At 37.6% G+C, this 26,228-nt stretch overlaps 1 protein-coding gene across 7 annotated transcripts in view; it reads right to left on the reverse strand.

Moving 5' to 3' along the window:
• Window positions 1-26,228, reverse strand: part of gli3 (GLI family zinc finger 3) — a 165,102-nt gene that overhangs the window by 32,235 nt on the left and 106,639 nt on the right. For all 7 annotated transcript variants that reach the window (XM_083529800.1, XM_083529802.1, XM_083529801.1 and 4 more), the window contains 2 exons: window positions 11,367-11,575; window positions 2,391-2,546 (listed from right to left, as the gene is read on the reverse strand). In XM_083529800.1, coding sequence (XP_083385926.1) covers window positions 2,391-2,546; window positions 11,367-11,575 — 365 coding nt within the window. The remainder of the gene's footprint in view (window positions 1-2,390; window positions 2,547-11,366; window positions 11,576-26,228) is intronic.

The following is a 26,228-nucleotide window of genomic DNA, read 5'->3' on the forward strand; positions in this document are numbered from 1 at the left end:
AAAAGTTTACCATAAGAAGGCCAAAACAGATTTGAAAGTCTAAGCATATAAGCATCAACATCATCTAAACAAATTTACCAACAGAGCAATACCAATCTCACCTGAAGGTTACAAAACACAGAACCCTATTCACCACGTTTGGTTTTGAGTTGTTGGATGGAATCATGTTTCCCTTCACTATAAAACTCTCCTCCACAAAGTATTTACCCCTCATTAATGACAAACATTTTTTCCCATATAATGTTCTCTATGTTAAAAATTTCCTTTTGCCTTTTTACTGTTTTTTTTTTCCTAATCTTTTTGTGTTAATACTTTAACTGTAAATCCACAGGATCTGGCCTACGATATCTTTTTCCACCAGAGGTTACAAACCTCAGATTACAGAACTGTTAAATTAGTTACCCTAAATCAGTCTCACTGTATTTTCTCATGTTTTTTTCCTGCTTGATAAGAGCCTTGCACTTTTGTTTTTGGTTTACCCATATTTTTTTGCCATCGATTTTTTTTTTCCACATTACAGTGAATTTCCCTTCATCTATGTGTCACCACAATATTTAATCACATTTAATTTCCTTGAATAGTCCTTTATTCGTGAATGGAACTGTAGTGGTCTGTTTTTGAAAAGCCTTCATTAGAAAAGCAGCTTCAATGAAGACAGGCCCACTTGCACAAAATGACAAGTATCTACAGATTAAGAAATGACTTTTGTTGTCTTTTCACTGGGAAATGTCACAAACAAGAAAGGAGGGACTGAAGGGGAGGAGAAAAGAGTGACGCTGAGGGGATGTAGCTCTTTTGTTGCATGGAGTGACACAATGACTTTATGACTCATTTTTCCCCCTTCAGTTGTTTTAATTTTATCAGAAGCAAGCAAGCAAATAAGATTACTCACACTCTTCCCTTCATCTCTCCCTGTCTCTCTCTTTCTTATTTGACACTTCATGCATTTACATTGGCTGCCATTCACATGTAAATCACTAGATATGTGTGTGTGTGTGTGTGTGTGTGTGTGTGTGTGTGTGTGTGTGTGTGTGTGTGTGTGTGTGTGTGTGTGTGTGTGTGCGTGCGTGAGTGCGTGCGTGCGTGCGTGTGTGTGTGTGTGTCCAGATGCTTGCTACAAATTCACATTATTGCCTGTTCATGGGTCTTCTTTCAAAGGATTTATATATTGTTGTGTGGGACACACAGAAGGCTTTGATTTTATAATTCGGCAGCTATTCAAAATACTAAAAGTAAACAAAATCTAAATTCACTGCATAATACACTAAAAAAATACTGTATAGCATACAGGACTGAAATATAATGTAACAAAGGGCACTTGCTTTTTAATGTAATTTTTATTAACTTTTATTTATTTAAAATATAGATGTTAGGTACAGATGTCGCATGTCATCTTTTAAATTATGATTTTCTGATTAGTAGGCCAAAACATTTAATTAATGTTAGGACACAGAAAGACCTGGCCTGGTCTTTTTATTAGCCTAAAACCAATAGTTATAACACTAACGGCAACACAACAAAAATCTAAGTAGGCTACTACTGATCTCTTTTCAAGCTTTAGACATTTAATATCACCCTTCTCTTTATTTGCTTTCCCACTATATCTCTACATCATAAAAGAGTGCTTTAAGTGCTAATTTGGCTTGGGAGGAACATGCATTGTTAAAACAGGATGAGTTATTACCCAGGCTCAATCACAGTAAGTCTGTGAAGTGAAGAAGGCCTTTACAGCTCCATCAGAAAAACAATGACCCTAATTGTTTTGTTCCAGTCTATTAATCTTAAACCTTGCCATAGTAGAAAGGATTTCTCCCATGATGAATAGTGGGACATTCCAATTCCCATTTAATAGCAATTAATTTTCTGATACCAGTGCAAGTTTGGTTGGTTTTAATTAGGTTGAAAAGGAAGGGAGAGTAGATGAAGAGGGCGCGCTAACAAGAGGCTGACTAAATGTTCCCATCAAAGACAAACAGCCAGTCAGTACAACCTCTTTTAAAAAAACCTTTCTGCCTTTAATTTCCTATATACACTTTAAAATAGCTAATTACCAAACACACAGGGACACACTAACAGTATACTTCCCTACGCAAACCATTAACACACTGGCTTATTTAAATGAAGTCACCCTATTATTTTACTAACGTTTCATTTTCATCTAAAGCCTTAAGAGAAAGTGAAGATTTTAGGCTTTGCTTTGACTTTGGATACAATATCTGAAGTGAAACACATTGATAAATTAGTCATAGTTAGAATCACTGTAACAAGATAAAGTTTGTGTTTCAAATTTAGTTCTGATGGAAAGGTAAAAAAGTATGTTCCTGATCTTAAAGGTGAAACACCCTGATATGTCTAGGTGTACATAAAAATGTAAGTACATTAAAACTCACCTTCCAGAGCCTGGAGGTATTCCATGGGCAAAGCATTGGTCCCTGCTCCAGTGGTGGACATGGTAGAGGGAATGATGTCAGCATAGGGGCTACAGTGACCTGCAAGAAGTGCCATCTGATGGTAGTATTCTGCAGTGGTCAAACCAGGGTGTGGGGCTGAGGCAAAAAAACAATTATATAGAGGACATAAAAAACACTCAGTCAAAGTCATACCTTTAATGTTACATTAAAATTATCAATAACATAGCAATGTTGGTTCAAAATTGGTCAAAAGCTATAGAACAGTGACAGCATTAAATTTGTATAACAGCAGTTATGACAGTATTGACTACATAGTTATTAATGTTCCCATGCTAAGAAAATTTTTTTTCAGTAACTTACACAGAAACCTAGGTGACAATCTTCACAAAAATGTGTAGATATCAAACGTTTCCAATATCAACACTTTGTAATGTCAGCTGTCAGTACAGTACAGTACAGTAAAAGTTTTCAGAACAGGAATGTTTTTGTATAGAGGTGTTTGCACTTTGTGAAGCTAATTTATTTATTTTTTTGCTTTATTAGGTGAGATTCCCTGTAGCAAAATTCTGAGGATTTAATGCATCAAAATTCAATAGCACGTCTTTTTGTCTGCTGTCTGAGAAAAAGAAAGGCCTAAATAAGAGAACCTGTTTATATCTCGTATAATGCAAGTTATATATTGGAACTAAATTGTTTCAAAGATGAACTATAAACCATAAACCATAACAATAAATAGATAAAATGTATAAAGTATAATTTGTTATTTAATCAAATTTTTTTTTTAATAAATTATATATTTAGGAATGATTTCTTAATTATATAGTATTCTGCTGCCTTACCATCACTGATTGTTTTATAACAGTACGCCTCAGATAAAAACTGCTGCAAATAACAAATCAAACTGTACTATGTCTCAGTATGTCTAGTATGTCAGAAAATGACACTGACAAAATATTTGTTAAAAATATTAATGCAATGATACTGTACTAATTCAAGATCTAAATATGCTTAATAATTATAACTATGATCTACAATTACTCAAAGTGTATTGTTTAAGAATACAAAAATGTATGTTTATGTCATAGAAAAAAAAGTTAAAAAAGTACCGTATGCTACATGAAAGGTATATGAAAAGGTATTTGATCTTCTTTAATCTTCTAAACTCTTGAAAGAACTGAAGAAGAGAGCAATTTGTAATATAGTCACATATATGAGTACTCAACACAAGGCAAGGCAACTCAAGGTTCTGTATATATTTAAGTAATAAACAGCTGGATAACGTATCAGACCATAAGAGTTCTCATAATGCACAGAATAGAGGCAGCAGGGTGTTATCAGGAGGTGCAGCACTCCACATTGCATCCTCTCAGCATGCTCTTTCCTTCTCTCTCACTGGCAAAGTTAAAACTCCATTTAAAAACAAATGGGCTAAATCTTTTCAGATCTGCATGCATAAAACAACAGAGGTTCGCTTGGCATTTGACTCTCTATCTCCTTCACTCCATCTTTGTCTCATACCCTGCCAAAAACACACACACACACACACACACACACACACACACACACACACACACACACACACACACACACACACACACACACACACTTTCTTTTGTTTGGCTCCTGAAGTGCAAAAATCATTTTAGCTACACTGTTTTCTGGGTAATCCCTGCTTGATCCGAGCTCTAAATTAAAGAGGAAGAAATAAGAAAAAAAAAAAAAAAAAAAAAAAAATATATATATATATATATATATATATATATATATATATATATATATATATATATATAAAAACAGAAAATAATATTTTAATTTAGATAGTGGCCCAGTCTCTATGCCTTGAATAAGCATCTTGGATTGGCTGCATAAATAAAAGAGGAAAATTGTAAATTAATTGGATATGGGTATTATGTCTTTAAATAGATGGGGAGAGTTGAAGGGTTGCTATGCTAATTGTCTCAGCCTTGCTTTTCTGAAAGTTTTTTTTTTTTTGCCCTAAGCAAAATGTTTTGTAGTGCTCTGGATAGGAGGGCAAGTTTATAGATGTGAAGAGCTGTGGGTGGCATACTAGCTTTTGGAAGAAAACAAAGCAATCCGGTTATCCTGCATGCCACCAAAGCCTGAAGTCTTCCCTACAGTGAGGTGCAGATGGAAGCAAGAAGAAAATATGCATGCAAAATCAGAATTCAGAAAATGAAAAATATAATCATAATCTAAATATACTCCTCCCAAGGTTGGCTCAGGATATCTAAAGTTGTCTTTCATCTTTAATATGTAGCACACTAATTAAAACTAATTAAATTTGGTAAGAAATTGTAACTTTCTTACAAATAAATTAAAAACAAAAAATAATTCATGTTCATTAGTAACCACTTTATCTTGAACAGGGTTGCAAAAAATCTGGAGTCAATACTGGTAACAGTGAGTAGACAGAAAAACAGCTACTTACACTCAGGGCTATGATGCCTTTCTGATGCCTTTCTGATATTATTGTTATTAGCCTCATTAAATTACTAAGAACATTACTAATATGAGTTATCAAGGTTTATCTTTATAATGTATTGGGTATTGTGGTTAATACAAACAAAGAAATAAAGAATTATGTGCTACTCTATTATTTACTTAAATACAACTGAATTCAATTGATTATTGAATGAATTCTCGAAAGCAGTGCTCTCAAATTAGCCGATTTCACAATTTCGTGCACAAGCTATTAGCAACACATTTAAAAAATGAGAACCCTTGAAAACCCCACAAGAAGATCAATTACAGTAGGAGTGTGTCATGTAAGAAGCGGGACGCAGATGGGGAGCAACAATTTCTGCAATGCCAAGGCCAGTGGAGGGAAGGCCCCTTTTCTGTGAAGCCTTACGGAGATGGGGTGGACATATTTTGTGTGAAGCCAGAGGGGAGTAAGGTTTGGCAAAAAAGCAACATTCTTCATGGGAAAAAGTGGGGGCAATTTTCTTCACAAGGGGAAAGTGGGAGCAACATTCTTTGTGAGGCGAGGGAACAACGTTCTTCATGAGTGTGTCACACAGCACAGGTGAAAGTGATATACAGTACACGGTGAAGCAGGTGGGAGGAGTGATGTCCTCAGCAAGGCAAAAAGGTACTGTAGAGCCAGGTCCTCAGCCGTGCAGAAAGACAGAGCAGCACCAAAATTTGGCAGATATAGTATAGAGCAGGGGTCACCAACTATTTTGAAACCGCAAGCTACACTTGCAATTAGAAATATTCAACCCCTAAAGAGTTTTAAGGATTTATAAATAAAAATCTTTCCAAAGTGCAGGATTCTGCTTTGGATGGCTTCTTAATGAGTTTAGTGACACAGAAAATAAACACAGAAAATTTATGATGTAGTATTTGTGTGTAACAGTATTTTTTGTTAAGATCGCCATGTCACAATTATTCAACCCCTATATAATATTGTTGTTTTTAAAGCTTTCTGACAGTTTTTATGGCCTGAAGTGGAGCTGAAACATCATTAAGCCTTTGGAAACTCTATAATGATCCTTCATTTGTTTCAGCTGTGATGCATATATAAATGAAGGTGTTTAAGGCGAGTTGCAATCATTGGAAAGACAAAGGAGCTTCTACAAAAGCTGAGAGGGGAGATTATTTCATCACATCTGAAGGGCCTTGGGTATAAGAAGATTTCCAAAAGATTTAACATTCCAAGAGACACCATTGGGAGCATTATAAGGAAGTTTAAAACTTATGGAACAGCTGCAAACCTGCCTGGCCGTGGAAGAAAGTTCACAATTTCATCAAGGGCCCTTAGCAACTTAGTCAGGACAGCTAAGAAAAAACCCCGTGTGACTGCAAGACAGCTACAGGATGACATGATGAAGGCTGGTACAAGTGCTTCAGTGGCAACTATAAGACGTGCACTAAATAATCAAGGACTTCATGGCCGGACCCCTAGACGCACTCCACTCTTGACCTCAAGGAACATCAGGAGTCGAATAGAATATTCCAGGAGGAATTTGAATAAAACTACAGAGTTCTGGGAGACAGTTCTATGGACTGATGAAACCAAACTGGAACTTTTTGGACATATGGACCAGCGGTATGTCTGGCATGCAAAAGGTCAGGCTTATGACCAGAAGAATACCATCCCCGCGGTCAAGCACGGATGTGGGTCAATAATCCTGGAGTGGCCTTCTCAATCAACAGATTTAAATCCAATTGAAAATCTTTGGTGGGATTTGAAGAAGGCAGGTGCAGCACAGAAGCCTTCAAACATCACTGTGTTAGAGGCTTTTGCACGTGAAGAATGGGCAAAGATTCCAATATAGAGGTGAAAGAAGTTTGTCAGCACTTATCGAAAATGCTTGTTAGAGGTTATAAAAACTAAAGGGTGCTCCACAAGGCACTGAAGCTGGGGGTTGAATAATACTGCACATGCTCATGTGTTACAAGACTTACAATTTTCATTTGAACTTCAAAGTTGTCAACTTCTTTTGTCAAAATAACTCAAATATGTATCAATAAATATTGTTTGTTATTTCACAAGTTTTTTTTTTTTTTTTTTTTTACCATTTATTTTCATTATCTTTCATCAACATCACTAGGGTCCCCTGGTGGTCTAGTGGTTAGGATGTGGCGTTCTCACCGCTGTGGTGCCCGGATAAATGGAGAGTGTTGCATTAGGAAGGGCATCCAGCGTAAAAACCTGCCAAATCAAACATGCGGATGATCCGCTGTGGCGACCCCTGAGTTCTGGAGAAGCCGGAAGAAAGTTTTCATCAATATCACTGTATTGTCTATTGAGGTGAGGGGGTTCAATATTTCTGATTGCGAGTGTACTTCTTTCGTACTGATTAATGTGAAGGGCTACCAGTTTGATACACACTTCTGAAATAACAAATTTGCTCAATTTACCTTTAATTATAGGTTATTATTTTTTAATATTATTTTATAGGTTAATTTATATTATTTAATATTGTCATTTTCAAATTCACACCAATGCAAGTGTGATTTAAAAAAGAATAGCAACAAAAAAAATGTGATGCAGCTCACTGGTAAATGGCGCTATGGTGAGCTATTTTTAGAAAAGGCCCACGGGCGACTCATGTGGTCCTTGCAGGCAACACCATGTTGACCCATGGTATAGAGAATGTTTTCACAAATATGGTTTGGTGTGGTTTCTTGTCAAACTTTGAGCCTGTTAATACCAATCAATTCAATTCACTTACTTGAATTCCACAGTCTGTTTGAGTATTGTTGCTGAATAAGCACATCTTTTTATGGACACAATTTACCCATTTTCAATGGCTACTTCCAGCATGAAACTGTTTGATCCACAGCATAATGTATTTTTTTTTTTCTAAAGTAATTGTTCATTTACAGTCTATTTAGAATATATCCAAATTGCACAAATACATCGAATAATTTCCTATTGGTACTGCCATAGAATAGCCTTTATTTGTCAAATATGCATTACAGCACAGTGAAATATCCTAGCTTGTTTAAAAGTTGGGGTCAGAGCACAGGTTCAGCCATGATACAGTGCCCCTGGAGCATAAAGCATTAAAGGCCTTGCTTAAGGGCCCAAGAGTGGCAGCTTGGCAATACTGGGGCTTGAATCCCCGACCTTCCAATCAGTATCCCAGCACCTTAACCATTGGATTACCACTCCTGTCATGTTTAGGACTGAGATGTTGACAGGTTTATTACATACACATTGTCTTAGTGTGTACAGACCTTGGTGTGGTTATTGACCCTAGTCTTTGCTTTGAGGCTCACATGAATAATATTACCAGGATCGCCTTGGAATTATTGCTAAAATAAAAAAAAAATTATGTTGTTACAGAATGCAGAAAATCTAATTAATGCCTTTGTTACAATTAGATTAGACTACTGTAATGCTTTACTGGGTTTTCAAGTAAGTGCATAAATTAGCTTCAGTTAGTTCAGAATGCATCAGCAAATGTCCTTACTAGATTTAGAAAATATGACCACATCACCCCTGTTTTAATCAGTCTACACTGGCTCCCAATCAAATCTCGCATTGATTATAAAATACTGCTACTGACGTATTAATCACTTAACGGTCTTCTGTACCAATATGATCCCCCACACTTTCTTAGATTAAAAGGTGCAGGCTACTAGTTGGTCCCTTAAATAATGAAGACTACAGCAGGGGCCAGATCTTTCTCTTATAAAGCCCCACAGTTATGGAACAGCCTTCCAATCATACACAGTTTAAGTGTTCAAGTCGAGGCCGAAAACATATTTATTTAGTCTTTTATCAGTAGATTTTTCTTAGGTAAAAGAGCAGATCTGGAGGGATCATGGATATAGAGTGTTTGGTAAACTGGTATATTTGTATGCTGTCGTCCCCTCACTCTCACACGTTCACTCAGGTTTGTTGACAGTGGTGTGGTGGGTCATCTCTTATTCTAGAGATCCCACATGTCTGTGTTACCTTCTGGCTCTCCCTTTTAGTTATGCTGCCATAGCAAGTCTTGCCGGAGTCCCCAACTGCACAGTGTCCTTAATTTTTATACAACAATAAGACATACATGTAATAATCCATATCCTTCTCTTCCTGTCACCTCTCTTTCTCTCTCTCTCTCAGTCGAGTTATAAATGTTCCTGAGGTTCCAATGACCACTCTTCCTGCCCCTCTCCCCTCCTTGGATCTGCCCACTTCGTCCTGGCCTGCCTCTGGATAGTGTTCTCTTCGATTGGAGGTGACTCTGTGCAGCTGGTTATGGTTTCTCATTAATGCCCTGGTGATCCGTGAAATTACGAAGTAAGAACAGGAGCTTTGAGGATGGATTTGGAATGTAGTTAAGTGTTTAAAGACTATAATCACATTCTTGATGTCACCCAAATGAGGATGGGTTCCCCTTTTGAGGCTGGTTCCTCTAAAGGTTTCTTCCTCATAACATCTAAGGGAGTTTTTCCTTGCCACAGTTGCCATGGCTGCTCATCAGGGGTAAATACACACCATTCACCTTAACTATTGAATTTCTGTAAAGCTGCTTTGAGACAATGTCTGTTGTGAAAAGCGCCATAGAAATAAACTTGACTTGACTTGACTTAATGTCAACAGTCTGCAAAACTGACTCAGGACTACAGTTTGCATCTGATCACCATCACCTCGCAACATTATTTATCTGTAATAAATATATACATTCGGTGCAACCCAGATGAGGATTGGTTCCCTCTTGAGTCTGGTTCCTCTCAAGGTTTCTTCCTTATGTCATCTCGGGGAGTTTTTCCTTGCCACATCACCACCAGTTTGCTCATCAGGGACAAACTTACACTTATAAAGAACAATCTTATTCATTCTTTATAACCACATTATCTGTGTATAGCTGCTTTGAGACAATGTTCATTGTTAAAAGCGCTATATAAATAAAAATGAATCAAATTGAATTCATTACAGTTCCAGTGACTGGTAGCTATGAAGAGTTTCCTTTCCTTTGTAAAATCCAACATTCATCAAGGAGAAGCTGTAATTCCTGAGGTGTAATAAATATTGCACTGTCCAATAAATGCTGTGAAGGCTTTTTCCACCCAATGAGCTTCATTGATTGACTATCAGCATTGTATATTGAGATTCAAATGGGATTTCCACAAAAGATACACCAACATCAACCAAAAAGTTTGAGTTATATAAATGATGAGTGATAGGATTTGTTTTTTAAATGAATTTCACTAAGAGTTTCTGTAGATTTCACCTACCTGCAAGATTTAAGACTGTGGGAGAAAATTGGACAACCCATAAGAATCAATGTTTAATGGACTGAGACATGCTAATACAAACATCATAATAGTGAACTAAGATTATATACGTCTGTATATCTGGAACACTGTTCGTCAGCTTATGTGGAATGTGAAAATTACAACGATTATCTGTAGCTGCTGGAAAGAGTCTCCAGCTGGCCTCTTTCAGCAAATGAACTCAAGACTTCAATTAAAGCCCTCTGACTGTGCAGTAGGTCAAGAGGCCACCAAAGTGAAGCACCCCTTTAAAGACCGCAGGTTCCTTGCAAACCTGTAATTGATTTTCCAATCTGGCTGTGTGCAGTGGACCTAAACAGCTCCCTGTAGGCCTGAAGCTTCAAGCCCATGCTGCTTTTCCTCCCAAGTTCCCTCCATTCTGTGCCCTTTGCCCTAAACCTCTTCTCAGTTTAACTTTGAACATGAGCACTGCTCTCACGTTTTCTTTCTGCAGAGGCTATAACATAAAAAGTGGATCAAAGGGAATGAGCCAGCTACAGTTACAGTCTATCAATGCTGTATCGTTGGAGAGTTTGCATAATACACAAGCCTGATATGATACGCTGTTGTTATTAAAATACACTTTGTTGGTACTATCAAAGGGCACATGACATTAGGGTGAAAAGTGCCAAAGTAAGCACCACAATCTGAGCTTGAGTCCCAACAAAATTATTATAAAAGTATGCACAGTATGTATTGTTACATTTGGAGTACCATCATTTTGGTGACAGTAAAGTGTTTTGAATCATTCACAATAAAAAAAGATTTAAGTACTAAATTAGTACTTATTAATAACTAACTTATTTTAATTCAAGACTATGGTAGGTCACATTCACTTATTTACCTTAAAATAGGTTTTTTTAATACATTTACCATTTAAGGTGAAAAGAATATATACTTGTATCTTTCTCTCTCTCTTTCTCTGTATATATATATATATATATATATATATATATATATATATATATATATATATATATATATATATATATATATATATATATATATATAAAACATGCACATAATTTGTCAGTGTGTTTTGTTGCTGCTATTTCCTGTCACTTGTATGTTTCAAGAAAAGACAGTTTAATGACAGATTTTGTTGCTAAACATCCTCAAACTAATGAATAAAGTGTCAGAAACTGTGCTTTTTGCTATAGAGTTCCTAAAAAAAAAGCATGTAATAGGACCCAGAATGGGTCCCAGAGTTCTTACCATCTACAGGACTGAGTCCCCTAGCTGCAGAGATCATTGAAAGAGAGGGGCTGCTGTGAATAGAGCGAATGTAGTCCATGTAGGGGTTGATGTAAGGGTGTTGGGGGCTAAAGGATGAGTCCACTCCAATGCCTAAGGAATTCCGGTGAGCTGGGATTCGAATGACAGAGATATCAGAAAATGCAGAGCTGCCTGCCAGTACAGGAGGTCTGGAATAGAGAGAGTAAAAGGAATTAGAATGTATAATAAAATACTATTTTCTAACACACAGCTTTTAGTTTCATACAAGTACCTCATTTAAAAAATGTCATTTTATGTGAGTATATGGAGCTAAATCTCTATGCATATATTTTTCATAAGCACTGAACAGACAAAAGCTTGCCATTATTGCTTTAGATTCTGGTATAACTAAAATGTATCAGGAAGTGGTGTCTGTCACCATCTGTGTAGTCACATCTTAATCCAAAAGGGAAGGAGAAAACCAAAGCTAAATTTGAATTGTTCCCCTCCCTTACAGCCATTTCCTAAGATCAAAGCCAGCTTTCATGGCAGCATTTTAATCAGATGATGGCAGCTAGGAATTTTCTCATCACTCCCACAATGCCTTTCAATTTTTTTTTTAAGTCTATAAATTTTGTTTTTAGATACTTTCTTAAGAAAGTAATAATAATTAAGTAATATAAAATAAAATACAATAAAATATGGGTTATCACTCATCATTAGAAACTCATTCCAGGGAATGTTGGCTATTTTCAAATATAATATATAATCATCAATTTACTATGTGTCTGTTTGTGGCAAAGATAATTTTAGATTCACCTAAAACAGACCTGGGCAAACTACGGCCCGCGGGCCACATTCGCCCCTTTGTACGTCCCTGTCCGGCCCGCGTGAGGCCAATCATAAGTTACAGGGATGCACCGAAAATTCGGCCACCGAAAATTTTCGGCCGAAATGCCTAAATCACCGAAACAACACGGCAGCATACGGTTATCCGGATAAGAGCCAACATGTCTGCGGTGTGCGGATAGCGATTTGCAAAACATGCAATGCTAAAATTTCAAGAGGGGGTGTATCTGCAAATAGTTTCTCGGGTTTAATTTATCACCTGAAATCCAAACATCCCGATTGCCATTCTAAATATGAGAAGAACGCGGCGAAGAAAAGTCAATCCGAGCATGCGCATGAGTCTGTTGTGGACGTTTTTGAAAAGGCAGGAAAGTTTTCCAGTGATGGTGCCAAGGCAAAAGGCATAATACAAAAAATGATGCAATTCATTGCCTTAGATCAGTGGTCTGTAGTGGCTCGACGGGTTGATCTTTGAAACATTCCCCGTGGATCCCGAAAATAATAATAATTATAATATAATATTATTTATTACACGGTTTTTCTTAATGCTGTAGATTAGAACCTTCCATTCACTTGAATGGGCTTCCAAACGTTCAGCGGTCAATTATTTTCGTTTAACAGACCTGTTGCTAATAATAATTGACCGCTGCCTGTCTGTCAATACTTTGAATGGTAACAAATAAATAACAATAATTTATAATAAATAAAACACTTTTGTTTCGGTTTTGGCCTTGGTTTCCTCATGTTTGGTTTTTGGTTTCGGCCAAGAATTTTCATTTCGGTGCATCCCTAAAATATTATCGTTCGTGTGGCCCTCTGACACAATTCAGGTTTCTCATGTGGCCCCTTGTAAAAATTAATTGCCCACCCCTGATCTAAAAGATTTATCCTTCCAAAGGTTCAATATAATGCTAACTATTACTTACAAGATCTTTAAAAGGGAAAACAGAAGCAAAGAAATGTGTACAATATAAAAAGTACATTTAGAAGAGCCACAGGGAAAACTATTTGTCCTATGAAGAAATTTTGACTCTTGAGGAGAGGACCAGAAAATCATATTACCCTCCAAAAACTTATTCCAACTACCTCCAATCCTGGCTCTGCACCCAGGTTAACACTTCAGGCCACTAATGAAAAAAACAAATGAAGCAACATTCTTGACAAATAGGACACACTAACAGTTGAATGACTGAAATTCAAACTCAAGTCAAATAAAGTGGCTTTTTATTGTTATTTTAGTCATATGGTCATCCAGGACCAAGTTGCTACATGAAACTACAGTAATGTACACTAGTACAAAAAACTAGAACATAAGCAGACTGACACACAAAACTACATAAAGTGCCTATGTACAAAACAATGTTTGCACAAACAATAGTGTACAAATAAGAACAGCATCAGAATGACAGTAAAAATACTGACCAGTACAACGAGCCAAACATGGTATTACGTGTCCATGTTATAATAAATACTGGACACTTAGAACATTGAATCAAGGCAGGAGAAATCACCACGTGTGCTTCCAAATGTATAGAGCTAGTCTGGGAAGCAACACATAGTATGTTTAGGTCTGACCACAGAGTGCTTTTAGAAGTTGTATACAATTGGTTAAATGATAAAAGTTAGTTAATGTTATTATGGGTAACATAAAATATATATAAATAGATATAATATTTTTCTGAAAGGTGACAAATAAAACACTAGGCAATGTGTCTATTCAAAATTGGTGTGACACTATGGCTAAGAATAAGTTTTAAATTTTCTTTTCTTGTCAAACATCATCTACAATTTTTTTACTATTGTGTGTTTGTGTTCAATCTCATTAATTCAGATTAGTAAACGGTCTACAAAAGCTTAACAGCTAATCATATTATGCCAGTAAATAAAAAGACAAGTTCACACACACACACACACACACACACACACACACACACACACACACACACACACACACACACACACACACACATGCACACACATGCACACTCACGCACACATCACTTCCATGATGAATTACAATCTCTCTTCAAAAGCCAATGACTGCAATACCTACAACATTCATTATCTGAAATCACAACACTTTGCTACAAAATCAATACCTGCAATAGCAGCTTTAACACAAGCTTAAAATCAATAGCCCCGGCGGCTGGGACAACAGAAACCTTCATTGAACTAAAGCTGATACACTACAAACACAAATCCCCAAAGTAGTACACTACTTAAAGAAAAAATTATTTGCTTGTTTATTCCACTGAGATTGTATTTTGCTGTGGTGAAACAAATAAAAGGTGGATAAGAAACAGATACAGTCTTAATGTGTATCAGTACAGGCTCTCTATCAGTGTGATGATGATGAGGCTTGTCATACATAGGCTGTAAGATAGAGGGTCTAAATGACTTTCACATCACTGTTTTTACCCCATTAAGCAGTGGCCCACTCATCTAAAGAGAGTGATCGAGAGATTTGTCAAGATTCTGAACTTAAAATATAGCAAACCTGAAAAAAATGCATATTTTACAATGTAATACAGGTAATCCCTGAGTTACAATGGTTCGACTTACGATTTTTTGATCGCAATATATAGTGAAATAATTTTCAATGATTTTCACACAGCATTTTAATTTTCATCTTCACCATAAGTCAGGGACTACCTGTATACTATTTGCAGACTATTTGCAGACTTTGGCTGTAACTGTTAAAAATTATTGCACATTTTGTTACTAGAGGCTATTTGTCTCTTTACAAAAGTTTATAAGCAGAAACAATTGAAAGAAAGTTTGTGTTACATTACAGCAGTGAAAACAATGAGCTTTAAGCAGATGCTTGGTGGTGGCCAAAACCCAAACCTAAAACCTGTGTGTGTGTGTGTGTGTGTGTGTGTGTGTGTGTGTGTGTGTGTGTGTGTGTGTGTGTGTGTGTCAAGTCAAGTCAAGTCAAGTTTATTTGTATAGCGCTTTTCACAACAGACATTGTCTCAAAGCAGCTTTACAGAAAACAACAGTGAAGGTGAATGGTGTGCGTTTGTCCCTGATGAGCAGCCGTGGCGACAGTGGCAAGGAAAAACTCCCTTAGATGATATGAGGAAGAAACCTTGAGAGGAACCAGACTCAAAGGGGAACCCATCCTCATATGGGTGACATCAAAAGTTTGGTCATAAATCTTTCAACAATACAGAACAATTTGTGATCATCATAGATCCAGCATCAGCTTCTCCATGCCAGGGCCTTTAAACACTCGGCATCTACTTCTCCATGATCATCCATAGGTCCATAATCTTCACGAGAAACGTGTGTGTGTGTGTGTGTGTGTGTGTGTGTGTGTGTGCGCGTGTGTGGATGTGGATGTGGGGGTGGTAGTATTAAAATAAAATAAACTTTACTACATGGTCACACAAAGGGGCAATAAGTTTTCAGGAAGTGTAACCAGAAAGGGTAATCAATGTGAAATTTGGTATGGTGCATCTACAGTAACCGAGGCCTTTATTAGAAACAGTATACTAATGCAGTGTAGGACTTCCCTTTATTATCAAAATAGCCTCAGTTTCTTCTTGCCATGAATTCCACAATATGTTGGAAACATTTTAGTGATTCTGTTCCATGGTGATAAAATGTATTAGGTTCAATTTCAAGATGCATTAAATTAATATCCAACACGTGAAAAGGGGTCTGAAAGTCATTGTCATGTACATAAAACAAGTTTAAAACAATTTTTCTTGCAGTTGGCACTATAATCTGACTGTACTCTCTGTGCCTTCATCAGATCATTATTATTAGACTTTAACTTATGTTACTTCAACTCATGTTACTTTAACTTTGTATTTGACTGACTACTCCAAAACAAGGAAACCATCAGCCGGTAAAGTTTCAACAGGCATTAAAAAAAAATAAATCTAACCTATTGTCATGAAAATTGATTGCTAGCTTCCTCTAGTTATATACTCTAGGGAGAAGCTAAAGCCTGGAAAAGCTGAAGGGTTCAACAGAATCAATCCAAGGGCATTGAGAGCCTGCACTAACCAGCTGTGTGGAATCCTCCAGCACCGCATCAACCTAAGCCTTCAAATATAAAAAGTACCAGAGCTGTGGAAATCATTCTTGGTTCCTGTACCAAAGAACTCCCTCATCTCTAAAAGACTATAGACATGTAGCCCTTACATCACACATCATGAAAGTCCTAGAGAAACTAGTGCTGTTCCATCTTAGACCTTAGGTCAGAGCTTTTACAGTGAGGAAAATAAGTATTTGAACACCCTGCTATTTTGCAAGTTCTCCCACTTAGAAATCATGGAGGGGTCTGAAATTGTCATCGTAGGTGCATGTCCACTGTGAGAGACATAATCTAAAAAAAAAAATCCAGAAATCACAATATATGATTTTTAAACTATTTATTTGTATGATACAGCTGCAAATAAGTATTTGAACACCTGAGAAAGTCAATGTTAATATTTGGTACAGTAGCCTTTGTTTGCAATTACAGAGGTCAAACGTTTCCTGTAGTTTTTCACCAGGTGTGCACACACTGCAGGAGGGATTTTGGCCCACTCCTCCACACAGATCTCTAGATCAGTCAGATTTCTGGCATGTCGCTGAAAAACACGGAGTTTGAGCTCCCTCCAAAGATTCTCTATTGGGTTTAGGTCTGGAGACTGGCTAGGCCATGCCAGAACCTTGATATGCTTCTTACAGAGCCACTCCTTGGTTATCCTGGCTGTGTGCTTCGGGTCATTGTCATGTTGGAAGACCCAGCCTCGACCCATCTTCAATGCTCTAACTGAGGAAAGGAGGTTGTTCCCCAAAATCTCGCAATACATCGCCCCAGTCATCCTCTCCTTAATACAGTGCAGTCGCCCTGTCCCATGTGCAGAAAGACACCCCCAAAGCGTGATGCTACCACCCCCATGCTTCACAGTAGGGATTGTGTTCTTGGGATGGTACTCATCATTCTTCTTCCTCCAAACACGTTTAGTGGAATTATGACCCAAAAGTTCTATTTTGGTCTCATCTGACCACATGACTTTCTCCCATGACTCCTCTGGATCATCCAAATGGTCATTGGCAAACTTAAGACGTGCCTGGACATGTGCTGGTTTAAGCAGGGGAACCTTCCGTGCCATGCATGATTTCAAACCATGACGTCTTAGTGTATTACCAACAGTAACCTTGGAAACGGTGGTCCCAGCTCTTTTAAGGTCATTGACCAGCTCCTTCCGTGTAGTTCTGGGCTGATTTCTCACCTTACTTAGGATCATTGAGACCCCACGAGGTGAGATCTTGCATGGAGCCCCAGTCCGAGGGAGATTGACAGTCATGTTTAGCTTCTTCCATTTTCTAATGATTGCTCCAACAGTGGACCTTTTTTCACCAAGCTGCTTGGCAATTTCCCCGTAGCCCTTTCCAGCCTTGTGGAGGTGTACAATTTTGTCTCTAGTGTCTTTGGACAGCTCTTTGGTCTTGGCCATGTTAGTAGTTGGATTCTTACTGATTGTATGGGGTGGACAGGTGTCTTTCTGCAGCTAACGACCTCAAACAGGTGCATCTAATTTAGGATAATAAATGTAGTGGAGGTGGACATTTTAAAGGCAGACTAACAGGTCTTTGAGGGTCAGAATTCTAGCTGATAGACAGGTGTTCAAATACTTATTTGCAGCTGTATCATACAAATAAATAGTTTAAAAATCATATATTGTGAATCCTGGATTTTTTTCTTTTAGATTATGTCTCTCACAGTGGACATGCACCTACGATGACAATTTCAGACCCCTCCATGATTTCTAAGTGGGAGAACTTGCAAAATAGCAGGGTGTTCAAATACTTATTTTCCTCACTGTATATATCCCAAGTAGTTTTCCCACAAACCACAGATAGGCATGGATAAGGGAATTAATCTAATGCAAAAGGTCCACTCCCATCTGGACTACAATACCACCAGAGAGAATAACTTTTGATTTGATTTTTTTGCTTTCAATACCATCCGATCTCTCCTGCTAAGAGAGAAATGAAAAGTATGCAGGTGGGCATACTATCTCCTGGTCATTGACTACCTAACCCCAGGCAAGACTAACAACCCCCAGTTGTTCAACTGAGTTTCTGCCTGTCTGATCACCTACTGAGAAGCACTGGAGTGTCACAGGAACAGTGCTTCCCATATTTATTTTTACCCTAAACACTTCAGACTTTGAGTACAGGTCGGACCTCTGCCACCTTTAGAAATGTTCTGATGTCTACAGGGAGAAGAGGACTATAACCAGACCCATTACCAAGGTTTTGGATGATGAGCTGGTTAACACCTATAGATACCATGATGTCAATCTAGAAAATAAGCTGAACTGGAAGGTCAACTCAGAGACTGTATACAGAAAATGAGCAGTCTGTACTTTCTGAAAAATCTCAAGTCCTTTAATGTTTGTAGTAAAATGTTTGCAGTATTCTGGGGATGAAGCATGAGGGTAGGAATGCTGACTTTGTCTTTGGCTTCTCACTGGACAGTTTCGGGATGGTTGTGGAAAAGTAGAAAGGAGCGCTATAGGAGGTAGTTTGTTCCAAAAGCAATCACTCTGTACCGCACTGCATTAAGCAAGCCTTAGGATTAGCTAATTGAGCAATATTTGAATTTAAACAACATCCTCCGTTTACAATCACATCTATGTATGTCTTCTTGTGTATTTTTATGCTTGTCTGTTAATTTTCTAAAAAAAAAAATCAGTTAAATGCCTTGGACAGGGATGCATTATACACCCTTCCTAAAACAATGTTTATTGAAACAAACACTCTGGGGGACAGCTTAGCTGGAAATGATAAAATAGAGAGCTTTATCCATGGGGACAGCCATTCTAAGTCAACTGTGGGTAATCAAAATCCTCTGAAGTTTTGCTCCTGGTGGGGTACGAACTGCCTCATGCTCTTCAAACTCTCTTCAGTAACTTGTATAATCACTATTTTCATTAGTTTTCCAAAGCAGATCCCCAGAATCATGTTGGAGTGTGTTTTATGTGTTATGAGTGGAAAAGACTCTTTTTTTGTATAAAAAAGAACGCAATGATTTTGAAATCTCACAAACCCACATTTAATTCACAGTAGAACATAGAAAACATATCAAAGGTTTAAACAAAGAAAAACTTTTCAATTTTAGGGAAAGTTTAAGACAATTTTTAATCTGATAACCACAACATGTCTCGATAAAGTTGGGACAGTGCCATGTTTACCACTGGAATGTTGTCTCATCTGTGTCTGATGCAGGAGTCTACATGCTCTACAGTCCTAGACCTTCTTTCTGTATTTTTCAATTCATGATGCACCAAATGTTTGCTGAAAGGTCTGAATTTCAGGCAGACCAGTTCAGCACCTGGACTCTTCTACTACAAAGCCATGCTGTGGTAATAGATGTCATATGTGATGAAATATGCTAAGCTTTCTCTGTAAAACATCTCATCTGGATGGAAGCATTTGTTGCTCCACCATGTCCATTTACCACACAGAATTGATGGTGCCTTTCCAAATGTGAAAGCTGCCCATTCAATAGGCACTAATGCGCCCAAATACTATCAGAGATGCAAGCTTTTTGCTCTCCTCTTTAGTCCAGAGTAGAAAGCATGCATGATTGCCAAAAAGAATAAAAAACTTTAATTTATCTGACCACACAACAGTACAGTAAAACCCTGTTGTACGAGCAACTAATAGTACGAGCAAACGGAGATACCCTATTTCACGAGCAAATTTCGAAGGAACGAGCAAACCCATGCTGCCGGGTTCCCTGTTTTAGGCCGAGAGTCGCATCAGTCGCTTAGTTGATGACGTATCGCTCGGTCGCTCTTGTTGTTCGGTGCAGCAAAAACGTAGTTATTTTATATTTTAGTGTTATATTTTTATTTTACTAGTTATCTTGAAAAATGTCCCCCAAGAAAATCAGTGAGGGTGCGGTTCATTCTTATGGGGAAAATTAGTTAGAAACGTACGAGCAAATAGACCTACAAGCAATTTTCAAGAACGAATTATGATTGTCCAACAGGGTTTTACTATACTCCACTTCACATCATGTTTAAACATTTGATATGTTTTCTATGTCGCATCGAGAATAAAATATGCATTTATGAGATCTGCAAATCACATAAAAATCTGTTTTTAACTACATTTAACATTTTCCCAAACTTTTTTGGAACTGGGGTTGTAGAACAATAGAGAGTAGACAAATAAAGTTTTGTCTCTCTTTTAAGCAAGGTGTCCTGTGTTCTGGGTTTACAAGCTACTGTATTAACTGTTAAATTTGCTTCTGTGCCATAGAATACTGTTTACTTAATAACTGTTTACTTACAATACTGTGGTCACATAATACCCCTAGAAACTAAAATGCATTTAAATTAGATTTAATAAAACCTTACATGAACCCCCATGAAATACTACTAAAAGTCAATAAAACAAGTTAATGTTTGATGACAATAGTGTTAACCCTTCATAACATTGTCAAGCATTGCATTTAGGTAATAAATTCTTTGTACATAGCCATTACCAGCTGCACATGACCCCTTTCTTTTCATGTCTCATGTATGCTCTATATCAGGAATAAATCTTTTTCCATGCTGTAGCTACGTCTAAGCATCATACGAGGTTATAGTAAATATGATTACATGGGTACCGCATCTCCTTGGTTGACAAATAAATCACTCTTTAGAACACTTGCCTACAAATGCCACAACTAATGAAAGCAGCTACCACATAGAAACTGAGAAACAGAGAACCTGTCAGCGATCACGGGTGCAGGGCTAGGTGAGCGAGGACCCAAATGCAGGATGCACACAGAAGTATGGAGAAAACAGGTATTAACAAAAAGTAATCAGAGCAATAGGGCAAAGGCAAAAACAAAGTCCAAAAAACAGTCCAGGGTCGAAAACACAAGCAAACAGAGCGATGCAGAGAAGACAAAAACAAATAATAAAAAAAAAAACAATCCAAAAAATCCATAAACCGGCAAACAGAAAAATGTAGGGCAGAGCAGAATCACAAACCAAAAACAGTCCAACCAAACCAGAGTTCAAACCAGAGCAGAGGCAATATAGAAAAAGGTACAGAGTCAGGAACAGGTACAGGTACAGGTACAGGAACAGGGTCAGGGTCAGGGTCAGGATAGAGAGCAGGCTGGATGGCAAGAGAAATCTCAGGGGCTAGGTAGCCGGTAAGGTAGTGCAGGAAAAACGGCAAGATGGCCGCCGACCAGGAAGTGCTCACCGTGTGCTGAGAAACTGGGAAGTGCGTGCAGACTGCAGGGGAGATCCTGACAGAACCACACTCCTCTTGACTAGACTACCAGGACAAAAGTGATTTTTTTTTTTCTCCAAAGCCAACGGCCTACTAGAGCATTACCCTTATAACTGCACTATTGAGCTTCTGCAGGTACTATTCTAACAAAGAATTGCATTTATCCACTCCCACTCACTGGAAAACTGGCCTTAGAGGAATATATTGGCAAAGCTCTGTGGTAGAGATACATTATCCCCTTAACAGCACCGATTACAGTGGGCTTTAATTTTTTTGAGAAAAAGGGGGTGTTCACACCATACATCGATTATTGAGGGCTCAATCAAGTCACTGTCAAAAATCATTATCCAATGTCACTGGTCCCAGCAGCTCTAGAACAGTTACCATCAGCAACAATTTTCACCAGTCAGACCTCAGAAGTACATATAATTAGAAATGGGTCAAACAGAAAGAGCCAGGTGCAGGATGGCCTTTATCATTGCCTCTTTTAACTTGTGGTAATACCCTATGGGCTCTCTTGCATTCCTTCAGTGTACCACTGTGTCATAAATCATGTCCTGCAAGATTTGTGTGATCATTGTTGATGACATGCACTGATGACATTCTAATCTACTTGCCGTCCTCAAGATATGTCAATCAAATTCTCAAACGCGATCATATCATTCATATCAGTAATAATCCTCAAATGTCTCTTACACCACCAGCTGTATGTCAAAGAGGAGAAAAGCTCTTCATAAGCAAATAATCTGAATTCAGGGGTACATATTTAGCCTTAAAGGAGTTAAAGTATTTGCAGACATTTGCCCATGCCTAAAATAATCAAAAACCTAAAAAGGTCTCTAGGGTTCATAAACTTCTACTACTTTTTTTTTTCCAGTTAAACAAGTACTGTTACATCAAGTCTGATGGGCACTGTTCTTAACCAGATTCCAACTTTACCCTATACGGCAGACCTGTATCCAAGAATACTAAAGCTGACACACATTTATACCCCCAAGAAAGATAAACAACCCAGTCTTTTTACTGCTGAATCTTGAGCATATACCCAGATTAAAACAAAATCATCAAATTAGGCTTTGACTTTTAATAGTCTGGATTTTACAGTATGATCTTCTCCAGAAAATAAAATAGTTATGCCTTTAATGGTGGAAGTGTTGTGGTTGAGACAGGAAAGGCCCATGCTTTAGTCCATTCAACAAAGGTTTTACTGTTTCTATGTATATGTAGCATAAACAAGATATCTCTTCTTTTCTGTCTCATCCTTTAAAAAAAATCTTCCATGATTTTCTTTAAATTATACACTGTTTATTATCATAAAAGCCTTCACTCATTAGTCACTTTATTTTCAAACAGTCTTTTGAAGACTGAGAAGTAATCACTGATTTTTACCATTCTCATATTTATTGTTACTTTTAAGAAATGTATGCTATAATTTATACTGTAATCTTTACTGACAAAGCAGTTTACCAAAGAAACACTGGAGGTCAAAGATCACTGTCTGTATAACTTTAATTTTCCACTTTTTTCTCTGTTTTTTTTCTCTCTACTGTTTTATTATTGTAACACTTTCCTTCTTTTTATTTATAGTTTTTAAAATGATCTGTTTAACTTCCACTATCACAATGCCTGTGTTCACTCTTGTAACATTGAATCTTCAGTAGTGCTGTCCTTTCTGTTATTTACAGCATCACCAGTGTCAAGCTCTGCATTATTCTTCTGTGAGCTAAACTCAACCTGCACAGCGAATGCAATACTCCCAGGATTATTCACACTCAAGCTGGATACTGGGTCAGTCTTTACCAGAAGTAACACTTCAGGTTTCTCAACAGGTTTCTCAGAGTGACCTCGCACAGCTACCATGCTAGCTAATTTTGCTCGATCCAAGGACTAAGAATGCACCGTGAGCACACCATTAGCTTAAGCAGACTGTTCCACTGTTCCACACTTCTGAGCCATAACAATGCTTTTACTGCCTGTGCTGTCTTTACCCACTACAGCCTGGGGAAACATGTACCAAGTGCCTGGTTTTACAACAGCTGAAACACAACAGATTTGGTTGGCATGGAGATAACGTAACCAAAACCACAATGTTAAAAGTCATTGTGTGTTCTAACTCGCTGTTGGTGTAATAATAAAGTAATAATAAGAAGAATATAATAATAAGAAATAATAATAAGTAATAATAAAAAATTTGGTAAAATGATATCTGCAAATGAAATCTTTATTATAATAAACGACTCTATCTTAACCATAAGCCAAAAACAGAAGTCAAATCACCGTTTTAGTATGTAGTTAAATTATATTTTTAAACAAATACCGTATTTTCCGGACTATGAGCCGCTACTTTTTTCCCACGCTTTGAACTCTGCGGCTTAAACAATGAAGTGGCTAATTTATGGATTTTTCCTGGGTTTTTCCCGGTTTCACAAGCTTCAAGCCAAAAAACTGAGAGACATAACATTAGACCAATGAAATTGCTGAACGGGTTAGGGTGAGTCAATGAAACTCTTTATATTAAAGTGCGCAACAGGAAAGGCAAATTATTCCTCATGCTGAAAACAACCGTGCATGAAAAAACGCACTTCACCTGTGTTTGAGCTGCATGGCATCGGGAGAAAAGCTTTACCGATGGTGATTTTTAAACACTTGACGATGCCAAAAGAAAAACTCCCGAGATAAATTGTTGTGAAAAGAAGGAGGAAGACAGTGACCAATAACTTTCTTGGTAGGCTACTGTTTAGATACAAGCCGTGTAACAGGCACTGTCTTTCTTTAAAGCCAGTGTAAAGTTCATTAGTTTCAATGTAGGCTTATAGACAGGTGCAGTGTATTTATGTTCAAAATAAAAATCTTTGTCAAATTCAGTGGGTGCGACTTATATTTGGGTACATTTAATAAAATCTAAACAGAAAGCCATGTAACCACCTACATTAAATGCATTCACAATATGCACACACATCTTATAAGATTACAAATGACACATATATATACACACACACACACACACACACACACACACACACACACACACACACACACACACACACACACTATTTTTAGCCTATTATGTATACATAGGTACACTCAGTTAGGTGTACCTTTTGCGAATAAAGAACATTCTGTATTACTCTCGGTTTCTGATGTTTGGTCCATCCATGACACCCATATTTTATTTACATATCTCAGAACACAGAAAATGATCCATTTTAAAGAAAAAATAAGGTCATTATAAATTCGATGGCTGCAACATGTCAAGAACATTGGCTGTATTGGTGAGTAAAAAAAAATGAAGAAAGAAAGAAAGTGTAAAACTGTTCAGAGGAGACCTGTGTGAGTCAGGCCTTCATGGTCGAATTGTGGCAAAGAATTCACTACTTCAGAATAACCACAAGAAGAATAGACTTGATTGAGTAAGAAACACAAGGAATAAATAGTATATCAGTGAAAAACTTCCTTTGGTCTGATGAGTCCAGATTTGAGAGTTGTGGTTGTAACTGCTGTGTCTTTGTTAGACATACAGAAGATGAATGGACAGTTAGTGAATTTGTGGTTCCCACAGTGAAGCATGGAAGAGGATTTGTGATGGTGTGGGGGTGCTTGCTGGTGACACTGTTGATTAGTTCTAAATTAAGATCACACTTAACCAGCATGGGTACCACAGTATTTTGCAGCAACATGCCATCCCATCTGTTAAATTTACATGAAATTGTCACCTTATCTGCAGCTCTACATGTTATATGTATGAGTACAAATTATCGAGTTAGATTTTTTTATTTAAGGCTACTTTTGTATTTCACTTATTCTCATCATTATCTATTTCTCCATTATCACCATTGCTTGGTCTTTTTATACCTCCTTCACTTACTCTTTAATATGCCTATATATACATATTAAACAGAAAAGCTGAAGTTTTGATTTATCATTTCAGATTCATCTTTTAATCTAAAACAATTTCATCAGCGAATATCAAAAACAAAAGTTTTGTCCTTGCTGTTATAATACTTTGTGTGATAATAATAAAACTAAACTATTCAAATCTAAACTATTTTATTGCATACAATTACCATAATACTGATTCATCTATTAATCAGAATAAGTCAGTGTGTGTGTTTTTTCTGAAACAACATGAAGTAAGCTGCATCTTAGCATGTGATGAATGAAAGATACATTTCATGCAGATGACTGACAGACTGCTGTACTGTCATCTTAACATCCATCCATTTTCTCCCGCTTATCCGTAATTTGGGTCGCGGGGGCAGCAGTCTAAGCAGGCCCCCGCCTTCGACTGCAGCCCAATCCTCACAGCACTGTCCCTTACGGTCCCTCCTGCAGGTGGTGAGCCCACGGGAAGGCGGCCCCACGTCACTCCGACGTCAGGACCTTGATATTTCCCTCGTAAGGGACCCCCGGGGCATAAAGGGTTAAGGGCCTTGCTCAAGGGCCCAAGAGTGGCAGCTTGGCGATACCGGGGCTTAAACCCCAGACCTTCCGATCGGCAACCCAGCGCCTTAACCGCTGGAGCCACCCTCATTTAACAGCTTAACATTGATAGCATTGTCGTGTGTGATCGTGCCCTGTGCCCACAGAAATGTGTGATAGCAGAAGTAGTACAGCAGAAATCATGGCAAACATTTCTTAAGAAAGGGACAAGAGATCACCATAAAAAGAAGTAATTAAATTATCAAAATCTTACTTCATTTAATTATGCAGTCATTTTCCACTTTAACAGGAACAACGTTAATTAATGTACTTTGTTGGTACTTT

This window comes from Silurus aristotelis, assembly GCF_946808225.1.
Source record: "Silurus aristotelis genome assembly, chromosome: 25".
NCBI lineage: Eukaryota > Metazoa > Chordata > Actinopteri > Siluriformes > Siluridae > Silurus > Silurus aristotelis.